Consider the following 21,395-nt stretch of genomic DNA (forward strand, 5'->3'; position numbering starts at 1 on the left):
TGAGATTAGAATTACGCTGCTACCAGCCACGGAACACTGGAAGCCGCCAGAAGCTGAGGCAATGCAGGAGAGGAGTCTTGCCTAGAGCCTTTAGAGGGCGCATAGCTCGGCTGACACCTTGATTTAGGACTTCAGGCTTCCGAACCATGAGAGGATACGTTTCTACGGTTTGAAGTCTCCCAGTTTGTGGTACTTTGTTATAGCAGCCCTAGCAAATGAATACAATCATGGAAGCTTTTTGTGCCAATTTTTAAAAACTTTGCACCCCAGAAGAATGCCTCACTTTTTTCACTGGGCCTTGGCCAGGTTCTCTGTCGGGCCTGGGAGGAATGCACTAAAAGCTAAGATTTAGTGTAAAGCATGAGCAAAATCAACCTGCTTCGGAAGAAGTCCACTTCTTGAACGGAGACTTGCTTTTTAAAAATTTTTATTATAATTAAAATTAGTCAAAAGCAAATCAATTTCTTTTGATCAAAATAAGTCATGTTTACATCATATTTATAAAACAAACTGTACAGTAAAATATATAAAGTTTTCACATTTTGTACTTCAATCATCATCATCTTCCTCTTCATCACTGATCACATACTTCTTGTGCTTTTTATTCGCTTTATCATCATCTTCTGCTTTTCTTTTTCCAGAAGGCTCACCCTCCTAAACAGATAAAAATCTTTAGAAGTTCATAGAGACTATTTCTAGAAAGGTTTATCAAAAGTAGCTCTGAGCTGAATAACCCTCGGAAAACCCAAAATAACGTAACTGTTGTAATGAGAATGTTTACCAGCTGTAAAACCAGTGGTTTAGGTCATGGCGATTTCCAAATCTACAAGTACTAGAGGTGTTCAAAATGACTCCATTACAAAACTAATTACAAAACTAATCCTAAAACCCAACTTCAGGACCACAAGGGTGAACTGATAAGCAGCTGTGACCCAGTCTCACAGAGGCAAGAAGCTGTTGTACATGGAGAAGGGCTGCAGGAAAGTGGAAACGGGCTTTGCCCTGGGAAAGGTTAGCACTCTCCCAAAGAGGTTAGCCTATTAACTACTGTCCTGCTGAATTTTTTACTTAAACTCTTTTTCTTCACTTCTTCAGACTTCACTTCATTATGTTAAAAAAATTTTAAAGCCTGTCAATTTTAAAAAATAATTTCTTGTTTTGGATGTACTAAAACTCATAAAGATATTTTAAAACAATATTTGAGGGAGTTCCCTGGTGGTCCTGTTTAGGAGTCCTCCTGGCAATGCAGGGAACGTGGGTTTGGTCCCTGGTCTGGGAACTAAGATCCCACATACCATAGAGCAACTAAACCAGCTTGCCACAACCAGCAAGCCTGTGTGCTGCAAGAAACATCCCACATGATGCAACGAAAACCTGACGCAGCCAAGTATGTGTTTTTTTTTTTTTAATTTTTAAACAACTTTGAAGAAATTAAAGGCCTTCACAGACAAGTTTCCAAAACTTAAAATCATGCTGCACAGTGTTCTAACAGAAACAAAAAACTCAGGAAGTTAAAACAATTTTTACAGATAGAATTCAAACAGATCAACACTGAATAATATCAAATATTGATTAAAATGAAATGATACTAAATATGACACTCCAGAACTACCTTAATGAAACTCTTCGCCAAAAAGAAGACAGGGTGAACAGTTTTTAAGGCTGAAGCTGGGGAAGGCCAGGCCTCTTACTACCCTGTCCAAAGGACTGCTTCTGGACGTAGCATCCAAGCAGGCACGGCCACTTTTTCTGATGGTCCCTATGCCTGGCCTCTGAGGAGCAAGATCGTACCTCACACTTGTTTCCTGCCTTATTATCCCAAATGCATCCCCACAGATCCGAAGTCATAGAATTCAAACAGGACAGTTATGAATCCACAGGAAGAGATCCAGAGGTCCCCCTGCACTTACTTCCCAGCAGGCGGCAGTAAAGTTACCCCAACAGCAAGCCTGGAAGATGGATCCTGCCCCCAGGCTCTGACTAGCCTCCTATCTACTTCCCAGCCTCGGGCAAACCCAGATACTTCTCTCCCAAGCCCACACAGGCAAAAGCAAGAAGGACACTGACTACTACCACTATTTTTCATTTCTTTTCAGCTGATGAATCTTATCTTAAACACTTTACATGCAAGCCTGTTTGTGGCAACCTTGCCCAAGTAAATTTCAGTGTGTATGGTCTCTTCAGCTCTAAAATTTTTTAATGGGTTTTGGTGAATAAAGAACAGCTTTTTAAAAGGTGGAAGCAACTGTCCTGAAGGGTCCTAGATAATGCCCAGCAGCTACGAGGGCAGGAGCCAGGGCAAAGCTCTCCCAAAGAGGTCTAACCAGCACCAGTTCTAATCCTCTCTCTGTCTGGGATAAGACGCTCCAGAATTCAGCTCTGAAAACCCTTCCAGGACTGACTGCCCTGGCAGCTACAGAGAAGCACAGTGAAGTCCAGCAAAGGCTTGCAGGCCTGCTACTCTCAGGATTTAGAAAGTTAGTGGCACCCTTCAGGAGATCTCATTTTGAGAAACTAGGAGTGTGGGATTCTGCCTCAAACTTAGCTGGAATAAACCCTTGTGCCATGTAAATACAACACATGACAAAAATGTATTAGATGAACACAAAGCTTCCTAATATAATCATGAATTAGTTCCTGCATGCTAAGTTGCTTCAGTCATGTCCGGCTCTCTGCAACCCTGTGGACTGTAGCCTGCCAGGCTCCTCTGTCCATGGGATCCTCCACACAAGAATACCAGAGTAGGTTGCCATGCCCTCCTCCAGGGAATCTTCCCGACCCAAGGATCGAACCCAAGCCTCTTATGTCTCCTGAACTGGCAGGTGGGTTCTTTACCACTAGCGTCACCTGGGAAGCCTCACAGTCATGAATGCAGGTCCCTAAAGACAAAGAACAGGCAACCCCCAATTATACAGGAACTGTCTTCTAACAATTTATTGTTCAGGTTGATTGTAAAACTCACATTATAAATAGCTCTCAGAGTTTACTTAACCCAAAATATACCTAAGAATATATACCAATTAGGGTATCTTAAAGTACAAGAAACCAACACCTAGAGAGCCAAGGCTTCCAGGGAAACATACTCTGAACCTCGGCCTTGGGAAAGCCTCACACTGGAGGGGAAGCTGGAGCTACAGCTGTTCCAAGTTGCTGATGGTTCCATAAAAACAGGGGCTTCCAACAGAAAAGGCAAAGCTGCCAAGGGGAGAATGGAGGTTCTATGAGGCAGAGCTGGGGGAGGAGAGAGACACAGAGAGGAAGCAGACCACCAGCACCACATTCTGGGCAGTCTCAGCAGGTCACCTCTTTTACTCAAGAAAACTGCAGCCTGGACATGCCACCCTTTCTCCCCATTGTCTGCATGTTCCTTTCCACGGGATCTTTCTCTTTTCCACAGTTTCTTCTACTACTACCAATCTTTCACTTTGGGAGTAATTTAGGTTTTCTAAGATTTTCTCTGCTTACAAAAATAAGGGAGGATAAAAGCTCTGTTTTTTCTTTTTTGTAACTCAGTCCCTACTGGGGAAGGGAAATGAGCATTCACTGTGATACCTACTTTCATATCTGTTATTAACTAGAATACAACTTTATAAGGTAGACAGCATAAGTCCCATAGAACAGGTGAGGAAACAGACTTGGAAATGTGAGATGCCTTGCTCAAGCCAATGTAAGAGGTAGAGGGCAGCCCCAAGAGTCAGCAATCCAGAGCCCTGTCCTTCCCCGCATCAAGGAATGCTCTCGAGACAATGGTCATTTTCTGGTGCGGGGACTTAAGGTTTGAAAACTGGCTTAATCTCAGAGGAATACCTAGATTCATGGCGTGTGAGTGGGGTTTAGTGTGCAAATAAGGAGAGATGCCTAGGGCAGGTTCCCCTCCCGGCCCCCCTCCCCACCCCGCCCCCACCCTGCTCTCCCACTGTAACCCATTCCAGGACTTGAACTGGGGTAGTGAGGAGGTTGGGAGGTCCAGGCAGAAGCCAAGTCTCTGTTGTCAGGAAAGGGGAAGCAGAAGGGGGACTGGGCGGGGGGCTTGGCGACAGGAAGATTTAACAGCAAGTATTCAGGTGAGGGAGGTAGAGGGCAGGCAGCTCCTGTAACAGACAGCTAGGAGGCATTTGCAAGAGATATTTTTAAGTCACGCAGTTACAGGTTTGTAACTGCCCGGCCTCGAAGAAGGCTATCTGATGGATCACAGGTAGAAATCTCATTTCTGAGAATTCTAGAAATAAACAGAAGTCCCATGACACTTTTCAATTTTCACTCAGTTTCTGCTTGCCAATAAATAAAACAGCATCTGCTTAGATAACGATTGCTGTTTGCCAATAGTTTAACACACTGTAAATGCATCATTAAGACATCTATCTATTTATCTTCCATAGCATACCACTTCCAAGGAAGACTGGGAAATACTAAATATTGTGATTAACAAACAATAACACAAGGACAAAATTCCGTTTCACATGAGAAAAGAGCTCATGCAAGTTCACAGTTCATAGAAGGCCAAAATGATCAAAGTACATTAAAATCACGAATAACAGGAACACAACAATGTTTCCACAATATGGCAGAACAGTCCTTTGAATAACCCTCTCACTGAAAATAACAATGATGAAAAACTATAAACAAACCCAAGTGATGGCAAGAAAATAAAGTATACTCACAAGCCAAAAATTAAGCAAAACCAAGAACCCACAGAGATGAGCAGAGCACTAAAGCAGGCTTTCTCTGTGAAGACAGTTACCAAACTGCATGAACTACAAGCTTTGCTTCTATGCCTTGCAGGGTGCTGAGGACAGGACACAAAGGCCAAGTGCAGCAGATTAACAACAGACCCTGGAGGACTGGATCTTTACTGTTCAGGTGAACTAGCGATAAGCCCAGGCCCCTTTCTCTGAGGCAGGGGTCAGCAAATCATTCTGGTAAAGGGCCTGAGGCCAAATGTCTTGGGCTTTACAAGACATATGGTTTCTGTTGCAACTAATCAACTCTGTCACCACAGAAGGAAAACATCCAGAGACAATACATAAATGATTAACTATGGGTAGATTCTGAAAAAAAAAAAAACAGGTGGCAGTCTAGATTAGTCAGTGGGATATAGTTTGCCAACCCCTGTTTCAAATGCCTGCAAGGGTAATTTCCAGTCTCTAACATTTGAACTAATTAAGAGGGGATTAAGGAAAAATTTAAACATTTCTAGGAAAGTTCCTAACAAGTCAGAACCCATACTTCCAATAAAGCTAAAATCTGTTTCAAGAATATAATTTAAAGTAGTCCCAAGGTACCCAGCAGAAGCAAATATATATCATCTTCAGAGGAATCCATCAATCTAGGCTATAAAAATGTCTACTGATCTGAGTAAATCAATCATTTAATCACAGAACACATGGAGAAATAAGTCATCATGAAACAGCTATCAGAAATAATCACAAGTAAAACCACATATGTAAAGACTTCAGAATTATCAGATATAAAAGACCATACCGGTAGGTTTAAAATACTTAAAGACATAAAGGAGAAACTGAAAAATATGAATTAGGAGCAGGATTTTTTTAAATGACCAATCTGAAAAACTAAACCTCTAGAGATTAAAAAACTGAAACGATTAAAAATTGAGTAAAAGAGATCAACAATGTATTAGACAGCTAAAGAAAGAAACAATGAACTGGAAGAAGCTGTCCAAGAACGCAAAGCTAAACAGACATGGAAAATATGAAGGGCAGCTTGAGAGTCATGGGGGATAAAGTGAGAAGGAGTAACATGCATCTAATCAGAGTTTCATGAAGAAAGGAAAAAGAATGGTGGGAAGTAATATCTGAAGAATTAATGGCTGAGAAATTTTCAGAACTAATGAAAGATATCAATCTATAAATTCAGAAAGTCTAACAGATCCCAATCAGAGAAATTAAAAGAAATTCAAAGTAGGATACCACAGAACAGTTCAAGAACACCAAAAATAACAATAATCTATAAAGACTTAAATATAAGTAAGTCCTGGGTATGTAATGCACAGCACAGTGACTGCAGTTAATAATACTCTATTGTACAACTTAAAGTTGCTAAGACCATGGATTTTAAAAGTTCTCATCACAAGAAAAAAATATACATAACTATTGTGGTGATGGATGTTAACTAGACTTTATGTGGTAATCACTTTGCAATATATGCATGTATCAATCAAATCATTATGTTATACACCTGAATATAATGTTATATAAAGTCACATGTCATATATCATGTATCAAGTTACATATATCTTGAAAAAAAAAGACTTAAAATTTCTCAGTATCTGAACTCTCATAATTTGAAAAGGATACTGTTAAAAATGTAAGTTAAAATTCCTTTGAAATTTTATTATTTCAGTAACACATGGAAATTTTATTGAATTACTCAATACTATTTTAAATACTACTTCATCTACATGAAAAGAAAACAGATTTTTCTACCATAAGAATTATTTCTGTAATTTTAAAAACATATTGAAAAAATTTTTTAAAGAGCAAAAGAAAGAAGAGAGACACACACTGTCTATCCACACTAAATGATTTCTGTAACAGTTCTCCAGGAAAGCCTGGCTATCTCAGAGCATGTCTTCTCCCAGGCCTCTCCATCCACCTGGCATGCCCGTCCTGGCTGGTGCGCCCTGTGCTAGCATCCTTCCTTCAGCACGCCAAGAGGCCTCCTTCTCTAAGCAGAGGTATTAGACGCTCTTCTGGGCCACTCCCAGCCCGTTTCTGGATTTATCTCACTGAGCTTCAGTGAAGTGTGTAGACGTATGTCTGTGCTCCTAGGCTGTGAGCTCCTCCTCATTCCAGGCATTAACATGTGGGTACAGGGTAAACCTCTAGAATTGAATAAATTTGGTTTTACCTCATCACTGGTGAGTTTCTTCGCTTTGAGTAACCTTTGAGCCTTATCTTCTTCTGATCCCTCATCACTGTCTGACGAATAGATTCTAGCTCGTTCCTCTGAAAGCAGAGAGTAAGATTTGTGAGTGACTTTCAAAGATAATCCACTCCGGGATCTGTCTTCTGATGTTTATCTTCAGTTCCTTCTGTATACTGTTTACAGAGAAGCAAATAATTAAGACCTTTTAAAATTTCAGATTTCCCTGGTGGTACAGTGGATAAGAATCCACCTGCCGATGTAGGGGATACAGATCCAATCCCTGGACCAGGAGAAATTCCACATGCCACAACTAAGCCCATGCGCCATAAGCACTGAAGCCTGCGCTTCTAGAGCCCACACTCCACAGCAAGAGAACCCACCGCAGTGCGTCTGTGCACCACGAGAATCGCCCCTGCTTGCTGCAACTAGAGAAAGCCTGCGTGCGACAGTGAAGATCCAGTGCAGCCAAAAATAAAAAGCAAATACTTTTAAAATTAATGCAAATTGAGATCTGTTGAAACAAAGTACTTGTCCTCTCAAATACGAGACTAATTAAAAAAAAATTTTTTTAAGGTTTGTGTGCAAGATGATTAAAGAGACAGACATTACTATTCTCCCAAAATAGCCTGAGTCATTCTTTCATAGAGGTAACAGTTAACTCAAGCTTTGGAAATAAAACAGGAGGTGGTTTCCAGGGCCTGTAAGACCACCTATTGCCAGGCAGACATTTCAAAGGGAGATGGAGACGAATAAGTCTGTGCTGATGCCCGAGCTCAAGTGAAGCATGGGTGAAATAAGAACAGTTAGTATTAGACCAACCTGCTCACTTCATAGCCCAAAGCCCTCCCTTTCTCCTTACTCCCTGCCTACTGGACAGAACCGACTGTTAATAAACTTGCCTGTTAGGACTGTAATCACTGGGGAACTGAATATTATATAACTCTCTCCTAAAGACACCCTCAATTTTTTGTTTTTATTTCATTTATATGGCATGTATTTCTGCAATTAATCTTTCCTGTGGGAAATTAGCACTAATGAAAAAATAAAAGGTCTTATACTGTAGTCCCAAAATAACAGGCAGGTAAGAAGGGTGTAAAAAGTCCACTAGAACAAATGCAGTTGCTGTTTAAAAAAAAAAAGAGAGAGAAAAGCATCTCATGGGATGGTCAAAGAAAGAGAACTTTGGGTGTTCTTAAAATTTATCATTTTAACAGAGCAAAACCATTAACATGGTGACCCAGGGTTTTGTACAGTGATTCCCAAAGCTCTATTAAAGCTCATCTGGAGAAGATTAGATCCTCATTTTACTGAAGGGGAATGTGGTATATTCAGAGATGTGGAATCACTGCTGAAGCTGATGAGTGCTAAGTACAACGATAATAGTTTTGTGTGACGTTTATTTAGTACTTGTTATATGCCAGGCACTGGATACAGTATTTAATGTGCAGTATGTCAATCAATTTTCAAAACAACCTCATGGTGTAAACACTTACTAATAAGCAGCTTTTTTCTTGATAAGGTAACAGAAAAAAGAGGTACCGTAACTTCCCAAAAGTCATCCAGCTAAAAAGTGGCAGGGCTAAGATCAGAGCAGGCAGAATCAGGGTGTCCAGCCTGGTCTTCCACATTTGGGTTCAGTTTACTTTTCAGCACAACATCTCACTTGCTGGCTGCGGGAAAACTGCTGGAGGCAGTACTGTGGCCGAGACAGATGCCTCAGAAGTCAGGTCGCCTGAGTCTCGAAGTCTTTGTGTACCAGCTATGTCTTTGCACAAGCCACTCAACCTCTCAAACTCTCAGTTTCCTCAATAAGGGTGAGACAAAAATGGGCCCTGAAGCATTATACTAAGTGAAATAAGTCACAGAGGGGAAGACAACCACCGTATGATCTTACTTATGGGGATGTGAAAAAAAAACGGAAAACAAAGAACCAAGCTCATAGATACAGAAGCCAGATTAGCGGCTGCCTGAGGTGTGGTGTGGAGGGTGGAGGCAAAGGGAGTCAAATGGTACAAATGCCAGTTATAAGATAAATAAATCCTGGAGATATAATGTACAGCATGGTGACTAAAGTTAATAATAATGCACTGCATATTCTAAAGTTGCTGAGAGCAGATACTAAAAGCTCCCATCACAAGAAAAAGAATTCTACCACTGTCTTTGGTGGCAGAAATTAACTAGACTTATTATAGTGATCATTTCACAATACATACAAATACCAAATCATTAGACTGTAACCCTGAAACTAATGCAATTAGTTTAGTATTCAATTAAAAAGTTTTTTAAAAGAACAAGACAATAATAGTAACTGGGTCATAACATTGTTATAAGGACAAAAAAGGATCGATGTTTGAGTGTCTGCCTGCAACTCAGTATATGCTGAATGACCATTATAAATTACTGGTACTTGTGAAAGAAAAGAATACACAATGGAGAAGTTTGAAAGAAAACACATGTATTCTCTGAAAAACTGAACTTCCTGATTTCTAATTAGTAATTTTAAAAGTTGAGAAAAGTTCCAAGATACACAGTTGGCAGACTATCACATCAGGGAGCAGAAGCTCAAGAGACTAGTCTAAAGTACAAGCAGCTTCTACTCTTTTAGGCTGACCCAAAAGAATTTCACAATGACTAGCTCTTGAGACCTTGAAACATCTCACTCATTAACACTGACTCCTTAAAAATAAAATGCCCAATGACTCGGCATTCGCAGTATACTGAATGCAAAGATGAATTCCACGACCCTGAAATGACCAAATTTCATTTCTGCTCAAACTCACCTCGAATGCCCCCTTTGTATCGGTTTTTAATGGCAGCCAAGCTGATGGACTCCTCGCCTTCCTCCTCCTCATCGTATCGATCAGGTTCTAGGTAACTGGCACTCAGTCCTCGCTGGTGCTGTTTCTCTCTCATGCGGCGCTGCTGAGACTCCCTACGAATAGAAGCCCTCAAACGTTCTTCTTCTTTCTGTAAAGAAGCAAATTAGTGAACTTTAAAAAAGATGAACTCACTTAATGCCCACTTGAAACTACTTCACTCTAAAGAACATGAAAATGCCTTGCCCGGGATAACACCAGTTCCTATGTCCTCAGGGTGAGTTCTCTCCGTTTCACACCTCTGTTACCACACACGGCCATCGTCGTGTTCAGTTCTAAGGCGTGAAGACACCACAGGCTGGAGAGGCAGAAGGCTCCCTCACACCAACCGCCCCATCACAACTGGCACGGGCACGGCCTTGGGAGCTGCAGCGTCCCCTCTGCACCCAGGAACAGTCCAGAGGGCACGACCAGCCTGAGGAGGCACAACCATGCCCAGTGGATGCCTGAGGGAGGCAGGTTCTCTTCACCCTGAGACACACCTGACTTGCCCAGGCTCCACCAGATTACCATGGCACCCAGATATTCCTGCCTGGGGCCGTCAACCCAGGGCACTCCCCACAGCTAACAGCAGGATGAGGGGCTGCTGGTGGAGAGGGGCTCTGAGCCCCAAAATAGACCCTTCATTCTCTTCTGTCTGCCTGGCTTCCACACCTTGGGGTTCACCAGGCAGGCAGGCTATGAGAGGTCAGGGATGTTCTGGCATTCCCTTGATTCCTTGTTTAATTGCTTTATTACTGCATATAACTCTAATCCTGTAGAAATCACTGTCAACAGAACAGGGATTAAAAACAATCTAGTGGATTCCTTGTGCATTTCCACAGAAGCTGGGGAAGTGAAGAGGGCCTGGGAATCTCTCAAGGTGGTCCTCGAGTCTGCAGGTCCTTCAGTCCCCCTACCTTCAGCGGAAAATGGAGGAAACTTCTGGTCTTTTTATATTCTATCTAGACTAATTCTTGAGCATTTCCACTGATTTTTGACACGGATGCCAAATCTGCCACGGATGACTTAATTTAATCGTCCTTGAAATTATCTGTGCAGGTTCAGATTCTTTTAGTCAACAGGTTGCTCTCAGGACTTGCTGGGAGAGAAACCAAGCCAGGGTCTGTTTTAGGACCCTCACCACATCACACTTATTTGCCAAATGTTTAGGAAATGGAAACCAGCTCCCTGTTCATTCCAGCTGGAAGGAGGAAAGGAGGGTCAATAAGAGATGATGAACAATATTTTGGGAAATGCTTTTCTTAATATATCAAAATTCTAGGATAAAGTTCAGCCAACATACCTTGATCATCTCTGTGCGCTGGCACTCAGGATCACGACCAGCCATTGGTAAGATTCTAATCTTCTGTGTCTTTGAACATCTATCTGCAAGTGACAATGTCATCTTTCTATGTGTGGCACTGTCTGTAGAGTGAGGTCTGCAGGAAATAAACAAAAATACCTCACTATTTAGCAAATACATTTGTGAGCCAGCCATACCAACATCAGAGGGGGCCAGTGAGCATTTCCCATTCTCAAGAAAAAATAGGCAGAGACACAAAACAATATAGTAGATGGGGATTCTAACCTTTCCTCATTCTGCAGCTTACTAAACCATTCTCACCTCCACAAGTGAAGTAAAATATGGAAAGCTTGAGTGAAAAAGGCTTGCACAGCATGATCACCCTCTAGAAGCAGTAAATTGATGGGCTCATGCAGCATTCATTAAAAAATAAAAATTAAAAGAAAGAAAACAAAAAGAAAAAAGAAAAAACAAACAAAAACCAAGAAGCATTCATTGAATACTGAGTGCGAAACACTGCACTCTTGTGTTTTACATATTATATGACTTCACTGTCATAGCTCCTCTATGAGATAATTATTACATTTTATATATTAGGAAACTGAGGCAAGGAAAAACTGAGAAAAGTTGCACAAGGTCACGCATGTGGAAGTGAGACTCAGATACAGATCTATTTGATTCCAAAGCCTATAATCTTGACCATTACAATTTTGAAAATGTAATTCATAACCAAGAATACTGTGCCATCTCTCAAGGTAAGCATTACCCAAGGAGGATGATCTGCTTCAAATCAAGGAAAGAAAAACATGAACGTTTCACTGTACTGCCTGTCCTGTCTCGACAAGGGGAACGTGCCTGCCAGCTGACCCAAGTGTGCAGGGCTGCTTGAAGAGGTAAGAGATGCAGGGGCCTAAAGAACAGATGACCTTGGCCTTCATACCCACCAACTCACTGCCTTTCCTCTAATCGCATGCCCACTAAGAACCTCTAACTATCAGTCTCACAGGTACATTTTACTAAAAAGGAAGATACAATGCCCAGTTAGTCCTCTTAGGCCTCCGGGCAGCTACAGTAATCTCTAGAATTAATACACGATCGTTCTGGTTTACACGCCAGTCTCCTGGAGCGCTGGTGAGCATGACCTGGCTCCCTGTGAAGCGGCAGCTTTCAGGGCACCTGAGAAAAGAGCCTTTGAAGCTTCAGGGCTGAGAAGCAGGTCTTGTCTTTGGGGAGCTGTACTGTGAGGTTATGACAATCAGGAGTCGGGCACGGTGAACAACCCCTGTACTTCACTGCTTTCACTGGTTAACAAATAGTACGCCGATGAGAGTAATTACCTGAACGTGAGTTTGGTTTTAAAGACGGCTTGTCCCTGTAGACCGGTCCCTTGTCTTATAAAAAGGTGGTTGTGATCGCCCTGCAGGGGAGCCTTGTAAACATCAAACACCTCATTGCCTAAGTGCAGGGACATGCTGAAAAGAAGAACACTTCTCATGTTAGTCAGAAAGCTTTCACTCTCTCCTTTTACTTCACTTCGAATGTGGTTCAATGGCTGTTTTCTCTCCTAACACAGAATTCAGAAGCAAGGGAAGAATAAAAAGGCACAATGTGAAAAAAGACTTACACAGAAGTACAGAACGCTGTGTGTTTCTGTTTAGGAAGCAGAACTTGCTGTGACATTCACTCAGCCCCTACCACCTTCCCAGTGAAGGGCAGCTTTACTCAAGTGTCAGCTTCTAGGGAGTAGTACGCAATGGGCAGGGGAGCTGGTCTAATTTTCCTGACTACGGTGATATAGCCAGAGGATGATCACATTTCCAGCCTACTTTTAACAAGTCTCCCACCAGCCTGTATGACCCTCAACTGCTTACTTATTTCTGAGGTTTTCTATACAATGCCAGAGGCTAAATAACAGAAATCCTTTAATAAGAGGTATACCCCAAATAAGGTCTTATTCCAAAATATCATCCTTCCCAGCCACATTCTGTATGTTTCCACACTCTTCAGGCATCTGTGCTCACCTCCCATCGGACCACTTGACTATTCGAGCATTGCTTTCTTTAATTTCATTTCCTTCTTCATCCCGGCGTATCCTCCACCTTATGGTATTTTCTACCTGTTTTAAAAACACAAGTGCCTTAGAACACTGTCATTTTTGCATCTTCTTGCCACAAGAGATACATAATCACAGAATAAGCATGGACAGATAGTGACAGAAAAGAGGACATTGAAACCTTGTTTTAATCACCTAGAGACATTAGATAAAATAACAACAGGAAGGAAAATATGCCTATGTGAATTTCTACTCCCAGTGCTGGAACTACAGAGAGAGCTCAACGCCAGAGCATCTGAGCAGGTGCTAAACCTGTAGTAACCTCCAGAAGTTATAAGACACAGGAAGAGCTGGCAAGACAAGAAATAAGGTTTGAAGCCATATGAAATAGCAATTTAGGACTGAAACTCCTATATAAAGCAGAACTAAAAACCCAATAAATGTGGGACTAAAAAACTCTGCCTACTGGCTTAGAAAGATAAGAAAACCCCCACATACAGGTAAGGAAAAAACAGCACCTTATGAAAATAAAAACCCCAAGTTTGAGCAGGTTTAGAGTCTAACTTTATGGGGAGGGGGACTACCAGGCAGATTTGCAAAATATTCAAAGGCTTCCTAAAATGAAAACCACTGTTACTGAAATTAGAAATTCAATGGGACTTCCAGGAAACTACAGCACACTAAATGCATGTAGTTTATCCATGCCACCTCCTGGAAATGCACTAAAACGACACTAAAGAATTGAAAAAGGATACACTCGCGAGGAGAAAGAGAATGTGAACCAAGATGCATCAAAGAAAAGCCAGCATTTTGAAAACCGACAGACGGAAGCCCAAGCATCCCCCTGCCTCTGCCCCTACCATCTACCTAACAGCAGCCACTCCCACTCCCAGCTAGATTTTCTGGATCTCCTCTGTTAACTGCCTTTACAACTGTGTCCTAATGATTTCTTTCCAGTTTTCCCCGGTCCTCCTTTATTCCTCACTAAATAAACAACTATGAGGCTGCCTGATTAAGAATGCAATACCTCAGTTGGTAAAGAATCTGCCTGCAATGCAGGAGGTCCCAGTTCAATTCCTGGGTTGGCAAGATCCACTGGAGAAGGGATAGGCTACCCACTCCAGTATCCTTGGGCTTCCCTTGTGGCTCAGTGGGTAAAGAATCCACCTGCAATGCAAGAGACCTGGGTTCGATCCCTGGGTTGGGAAGATCCCCTGGAGAAGGGGAAGGCTACCCCAGGATTCTGGCCTAGAGAATTCCATGGACTATATAGTTCATGGGGTCACAAAGAGCTGGACACGACTGAGCGACTTTCACTTTCAAGATTAAATATGATGTCATATCTGAGATTTGTTTCCAAACAGTCTGGGTAAGATAGGGTGAGGAATACAGATGAAATAAGATGTCCAACCTGACAACCACTGAAGTGAATGATGGGTACGTGAGAGTTTACTGTTCTTGCTATTTCTGTTTATGTTTGAAATTTTTCTTAATAAAAGAAGGTAAACAAAATGATCTCTCATTACCCCTGCCTTCCCTCTCAAATAAAATAGGTTTGCTGTTGTTGTTCCGTCCCTAAGTTGTGTCTGACTCTTTGCAACCCCATGGACTGCAGTACACCAAGCTCCTCTGTTCGTGGGGCTCTCTAGGCAAGAACACTGGAGTGGGTTGCCATTTCCTTCTCCAGGGGATCTTCCCAAACCAGGGACAGAACCCAGGTTTCCTGCACTAGCAGGCAGGCTCTTTACCACTGAGCCACAAGAGAAGCCCTATGCAACAGGTGGAGGGAGGGAGTGAAAGTGGCTCAGCCGTGTCTGACTCTTTGCAACCCCATGGACTACAAATTCTCCAGGCCAGAGTCCTGGAGTGGGTAGCCAGTCCCCTCTCCAGGGGATCTTCCCAACCTAGGGATCAAACAGAGGTCTCCCACATCGCAGGCAGGCTTTTTACCAGCTGAGCCACAAGGGAAGCATAAAACAGGTTAGCCACATACAAATATGAAAACACATGGGCCATTATTAACTGTGAAGCCACTTTGAAAACGCTTCCTATTATATAAGGTGATTCAAATAATAATGATGCTATGATAGAATACTCTGCTAGGTCTTACCCTATTGGGATGAAAGACACATTAAAGTACTTCTAAAGACACAGAACCTCAAGAGAGGTACATAAACTGTACCTGGTTCTTTGTTCATTAAAGAATTAATCATACCACCAACTGACTCTTTAAGAATGGTAGGTCTTGTCTCAAAAGCATCATTCAAAAAAGCCAAGGATCCAAGGTTATTTTCCATCACCCATCAAAGTTTTAAAAAACAACAGTCTGCTATACACTGACATTTTGTAGTCTACACACCAAGGTTTCAGACTAAAACATTTATTTTTAGACATAGAGTCTGGTATTACGTGATCTTAAAACATAGATACATTGACACTTGTCCATGTACCATGATAGAAGATAAGGGGAAAATGTAAAAATCAGTAAAAAGTAAGTAAATAAGGAACTATCACATTAATTTATATAAATGATGAGAAATAAAAGCAACGGAGTAACTCCAGAGGTACTAAAACAGTCATGAAAAATTAACAGTGCTAACCTTAAATCAACAGATATACACATGTTCCAAGGGAAACATTAAGAGATAATCTAACATGGAGACAGAGGAGGGGAAGTAAGAAAAAGAGCAAAAAAAAAGCCTAAGTACTATATATTAATGGTGTGACCTTGACCAAGTTAACGGTGCCTGTTTATCTCCATTTTGTCACCCGATTTACATTTCCATTAAGTGGGAAGAGTAATGAAATTTCACCGAAAAGCTTTGGAAGCTCATGCATTTTAGAGAAACCATCTTATATCAAGGTTCTTTAGGTACTTATGGATCCATTAAACTTGAAAAGATGGAATTATTCTAAAAGTTCAGCCCCTGAATTCTAAGAAGGCTGGACTCTCACTTCTTAATATTTTAATACCATGTACAATATCTACTGGGAAAAAAAAAGTATTTACAGGAAATCGTCAGATTTAAGAATTTAAAATGCAGAGCACCAGTTTCGGTATCGTGAGTTCAGCTGCTGCTTGTTACTGCGCCACAACTCAGCTCTAAACCATCTACTTAAACCTACATCCTCCTTGATTAAAGGAAGATTAGAGGCCCTCCTTGGACAGAGTAACCAGACAGTACAAGATCTCAAAGAGAAACATTAATAGGAATTTGGCACAATAAAAATCTCTCCTAATAGTGAACATGAACAATTGGAAAAATACAAAGACGGCCATGTGGTGAAGTGTTAGGTACCAGTAATAAATTCTTCTTTTGTATATGATTTGTTCATCCATAGATCAAAGAGCCTGAAGATAATTTCCCCTTGCAGGAAGTTGCTAGAACTTAACCCACAACAAATATGGAGGGAGCTATTCTAAACATAAACCACAGTACAACGTATTCTGAAGAAAGTAGCTAATAATTTTTTTAAAGCACCAAAAGATGTAATATAGCAAAAAAAAAGAAAGAAAAAGTGATTTTAAAAAAGTGACGCCTTTACAGAGAAAAAGCTGTGCTATTTTCTTTCTAAAAACTATTCTGAAAAGACAGACGATTCATTTGTTGATGACACAGGAAACAGAGAAGATCATTTTCAAAAGCTTAAGTCTCAAGTTAGTATCCCCAGGTTTTACTTTGTAAAAGAAAAAAAGAAAAGGGTAAAGCACAGAATGGTACCTTTAATTTTAACCTGGTTCGACCTTCTTCATCCAGCATTTCTTCATCTTCAAATTCATCTTCATAATACTGAGGATCAAATGGTCTACAAATTGTTTTTAAAATAAACTATTAGTCATATTTTGTAAGAAATATTCCTGCTATATAAAGCAACTTTAAAAAATAAAGCAACTTTAAAAAAGCATAATAACTGAAAATCATAATAGTCAAATATCTTCATGTTCAGCTATTAGGATGTATTCAAATTACTGCACCTTCTTGAAATTTGGTATTAATACATACTGCTTGAAATAAAGAGCAAGCAAGGCAAAATATTCAAGTACTCTTAATTCTTATGTAAGTCTCTGAACAAGTAGGCTACGTATACCCTAGCTTTCCACATTTTGCTTAGGAAAAAACTTTTAAATAGCACAAAGAGCTTGCATGTCACTTAGTGAATGATATCCATCAGTGCTGTTTTAACAGTCCAAACCATTAGTTTTTCTAGATCCACAATGGCTGCTACAGAGGACATCTGCAGTTTTTCTAGCAAACTTCACTACTCTCAATTTCAGTTTTTTCAGGGCTTCATTAGTCAGAAACGCCCAAGACTAGTGATATCTGTTAATTCATAAGGAAGTAACAGACTGCTAAAAACAATTACAGGCATTATAAATCTCCTTTATCAATAGTCCATACTTTTTCTATAAAAGGATATATTGGGTTTTTATTTTCTCAGAGATATATAACCAGTTTCCCATTTTGTGACTAGTCAATTCATACAAAGTAAGAAAAATATCAACATTCTACATATTCCTATCCAACATTAAAAAACTATCAACTGATCCTCTTACCTGGGTTCTACGCTGAGAAAGTTGGGCAGCTTAACAAAATATAAGTCATTTCCTAAATCAGTGTTTACTTTGGGTATTTCTACTTCTATTCTGGTCTCAGGAATTGGCTCCTCCTCCTGTTGATCTTGAGGCAATCCATTTTCATCCTAGTAAAAGAGTCACAGAATTTTAGAGCTTGATGGGACTTTAGAGATGGTCCAGCTCCATTTCCACACTTTAATCGTTTAGGCAGATAAGAAGCATAATGAGACATGACTTCAGGGCTATTATCCATCCCTACCAACCAACCCCCCAAAACCCTCACGGAAAAACAAGATTGGTTTAGAAGCATCAAAGTAAGAAAACATCTCTTTTATGATAAATCTATCTTCCACATACTCACCAACAGAAATGTGAAATTAACAGACACTTGAATATGAAGTCACTTTATCAATTAAAATTAGAGAAAATTATCAACAAAACACACTTGCTGACATGGACAAGAAAAACGTTCAAATAAATGTTATTCAATTCACAGGTCCATGCAGTCTAGTCTCTTAAAGTGTGGGCCCACCTGACCCTGGGCAGTTCTTTCTATCTTTTTTCCCTCAGTGACAACATCTTGCAAAAACTACAGTACAATATCACTACCAGGAGACTGACCTGACCCAGGCGGATAGAGGACGTTCCCATTACCACAAGGATTCACGCTGCCCTTTTACAGCCAATATTCACTTCCCTCTTGCCCTCATTCCGCTGCTGTAATTTCCATTAATCTTGTCTCCATTTCTATAATTCTGTCATTTCAAGACTGTTATAGGAGTGGATTTATACAGTCTTAACCTTTTGGGACTGGCTGTTTCTCACTCAACATAATTGCCTGGAACTTTATCCAAGTTGCTGCATATATCAGTAAATTTCATATATCAGTAAACTTTATCCAAGTTGCTACATATATAAATCCTTTTTATTGCTAAGTAATATTCCACAGAAGGACGTTTCAAAACAGTTCTTTCTAATCCTCCTTATAACCAGGAGTTCTCTACATAAATGAGGAAGTCACATGTTCACTGTATTTCCATACTGCAATTCAGTTACCAACTTCCTCTTCCTGGCATAAAAGAGACACTTAGTTCTCTCTTCCAGTTCTCATTGGTAATTTTACTTACAACAGGCTGTCCTGGAGTGGGTGGTTTATCTTCCCCATCACTCCCTGAAGATATATCATCTGCACCTCCAAAGAGATCCATGGTTCCACTATTATCTTCAATGCAAGAGGAAAAAGGCACAGTGTTTAATACCTGTTAACAATGAGTCTTCAAAGCTATCACTTCAACATATTCCTAAAGTTCCTAGACTCGGCACCTGGAAACCACCCAAACACAACTCTGAGCCTGGCACTCAGAGATCTAACCAGAGTGTCTGTGCAGAGGGAAGAGGGCAGATCCAGTGAAGGGCCAAGTGCCCAGGAGGCACTCCTTTCCTCCGTTACTTACTGTTTTCCCACCTTCCTTTATCCCTCAGGAGCCCAAATATCCTCCTACCATCCAGATACTCAAATCTGGGGCTTAAGCACACCACACAGGCCTATTCTCCACATCATCCTTCAAGGTTTAAAATTACAGGTCATGTCTACCCAGGCTCCCTTCCTCTCAGGAAGAACTTCACCCAAGTACAGGCAAAACAATAACATCAACTATAATCTATAATAAACCAAAGTGGGGTAGTAAAGGAGATGACAGGAAGATAGGAGGGTGATCAACAGGTAGACTGCTTGAAACTGAGATTATAGAAGAGTTACAGTTTTGGTAATGACATGGTCTAGGGTAAAATCATGAGAGTGAGTCACTAAGACAAGGTAAAGGACAGACCACAGAAAAAGAGAAGGAAACCTATTAAAATGGTCAAAATTCAGAACCCTGACAACATCAAATGCTGGCAAAAATGTGGACTAACAGGAACTCTCATTCACTGATTCAGGTAGGAATACAAAATGGCACACCCACTTTGGAAGACAGTCTGGCAGTTTCTTACCAAACTAAACATATTCTTACCAGATGCCCCAGAACTTGTGCTCCTTGGTATCTACCCAAAGGATCTACACACTTATATCAACACAAAAACCTGCACACAAATGTCTACAGCTTTACTCATAATTGCCGAAATTTAGAAGCATCCAAGATGTCTTTCAGTTGGTAAATGGATAAACTGATACATCCAGACCATGGAATACAGGAATACCTTGGAGATACCTCAGGTTTGGTTCCAGACTATGTTCATGTGCCCACCTGATTATTTTTTTCTTAGGTTTTAACACCCCTAACATGCTATATATTTCATTTACTTACTGTGTTATCATCAGTCTCACTACCCTACCCTGACCCCAACAGAATGTGGGTTCTCCAGGGAGACGTCTTTGATTATTGCCACATTCCGAGTGCACAGAATAGTACTAGTACAAAGCAGATTCTCAATAAATGTGAACAAAATAAAGTAATTAATATATCTGATTCTCACAACAACACTATAAGGTGATAGCATCATCTCTCTCTTACGGATCAGAAACTGAAATTTAGTAAGTAATTAATTTGACCAAAATCATACAGTTGGAATGTAGAACCACAAAGATTCTAACTTGGATTATCTGATTCCAAAGTCCATGTACATAACTAGGAATTATAGACCCAAAGATCTTTAAGTAAATCCCAGAGCTTGTTGTTCTGTCCAGCTGTCTCCTTTTCTCTCTAGGTGACCTGCTAAATATTTGCTTTAGTTATACTGTTACTTGTGATAATTTATATAAGCTATTTAACATTAATGCCTAACTACCATTCAGCACAATAATGGCTGTGCAAATTAAATTATCAAAATTATGTTATTGTAACTTTTATACTAACATCTTTATTGTATAGTAATTTGCCATTTGAAATGTAGTCATACATAGAGATAAACAGGTAGATCTTGTGTGTGTGTATGTGTGAGTCGCTCAGTTGTATCTGATTCTTTGCGACCCCACGGACTGTAGCCATCCAGGCTTCTCTATCCATGGAATTCTTCAGGCAAGAATACTGGAATGGATTGCCATTCCCTTCTCCAGAAGAACTTCCCAATCCAGGGATTGAACCCTGGTCTCCTGCATCACAGGCAGATTCTTTACCGTCTGCACTTCAGGGAAACCCCTCAAAGTCACTCAGTCGTGTCTGACTTTGTGACCCCATGGACTGTAGCCACCAGGCTCTTCTGTCCATGGAATTCTCCAGGCTATTCTATTGGAGTGGGTTGCCATTCCTTTCTCCAGGGGATCTTCCCAACCCAGGGATCAAACCAGGTCTCCCGAATTGCAGGCAGATTCTTTACCAGCTGAGCTACCAGGGAAGTCCAGGTAGATCTTATATCCTTACAAAAAACCTACCTATCTAACACTGGGTTTTTATGAACTCTTCATCTAAAATAGCTTGAAGAAACAGCTTCTTCATCTAATATTAACCTATTAAAAACCTAAGAACAAGCTAACAAGCTGTCCTGGAACTGTCACTATTCAACCTGAAGAACAGGCAATGCCACTTCCTCCTCAACAGAGCCTCGGGCCCCTAACAGCAGACTCACTCAGACTACAAATGAAGCAGGTTCTTCAACTACTTAAGTGTGAGCAGTTTCTCATATATGTACAACTTCCCTGGGTACACTAAAGGTATCCACACTCTTTTCTGTGAGTCCTGTTGTCAGGGGTAAATGCCCAGGGTTGCAAATGTACCATAGTTA

At 40.7% G+C, this 21,395-nt stretch overlaps 1 protein-coding gene across 2 annotated transcripts in view; it reads right to left on the minus strand.

Moving 5' to 3' along the window:
- Positions 1-410: 410 nt before the first annotated feature.
- Positions 411-21,395, minus strand: part of LEO1 (LEO1 homolog, Paf1/RNA polymerase II complex component) — a 32,599-nt gene continuing 11,614 nt past the window's right edge. The window contains exons 4-13 of one of the 2 annotated variants that reach the window (XM_040226527.1): positions 18,803-18,897; positions 17,655-17,800; positions 16,822-16,906; positions 13,068-13,162; positions 12,384-12,518; positions 11,047-11,182; positions 9,666-9,852; positions 6,868-6,965; positions 6,410-6,414; positions 582-645 (exon numbers count right to left, since the gene is read on the minus strand). In XM_040226527.1, the coding sequence (XP_040082461.1) occupies positions 582-645; positions 6,410-6,414; positions 6,868-6,965; positions 9,666-9,852; positions 11,047-11,182; positions 12,384-12,518; positions 13,068-13,162; positions 16,822-16,906; positions 17,655-17,800; positions 18,803-18,897 (1,046 nt within the window). Of the gene's footprint in view, positions 655-6,409; positions 6,415-6,867; positions 6,966-9,665; positions 9,853-11,046; positions 11,183-12,383; positions 12,519-13,067; positions 13,163-16,821; positions 16,907-17,654; positions 17,801-18,802; positions 18,898-21,395 lie in introns of both variants that reach the window. The other variant, XM_040226526.1, reaches the window with a different exon arrangement.

This window comes from Oryx dammah, unplaced genomic scaffold (genome assembly GCF_014754425.2).
Source record: "Oryx dammah isolate SB20612 unplaced genomic scaffold, SCBI_Odam_1.1 HiC_scaffold_26, whole genome shotgun sequence".
NCBI classification, from domain to species: Eukaryota; Metazoa; Chordata; class Mammalia; order Artiodactyla; family Bovidae; genus Oryx; species Oryx dammah.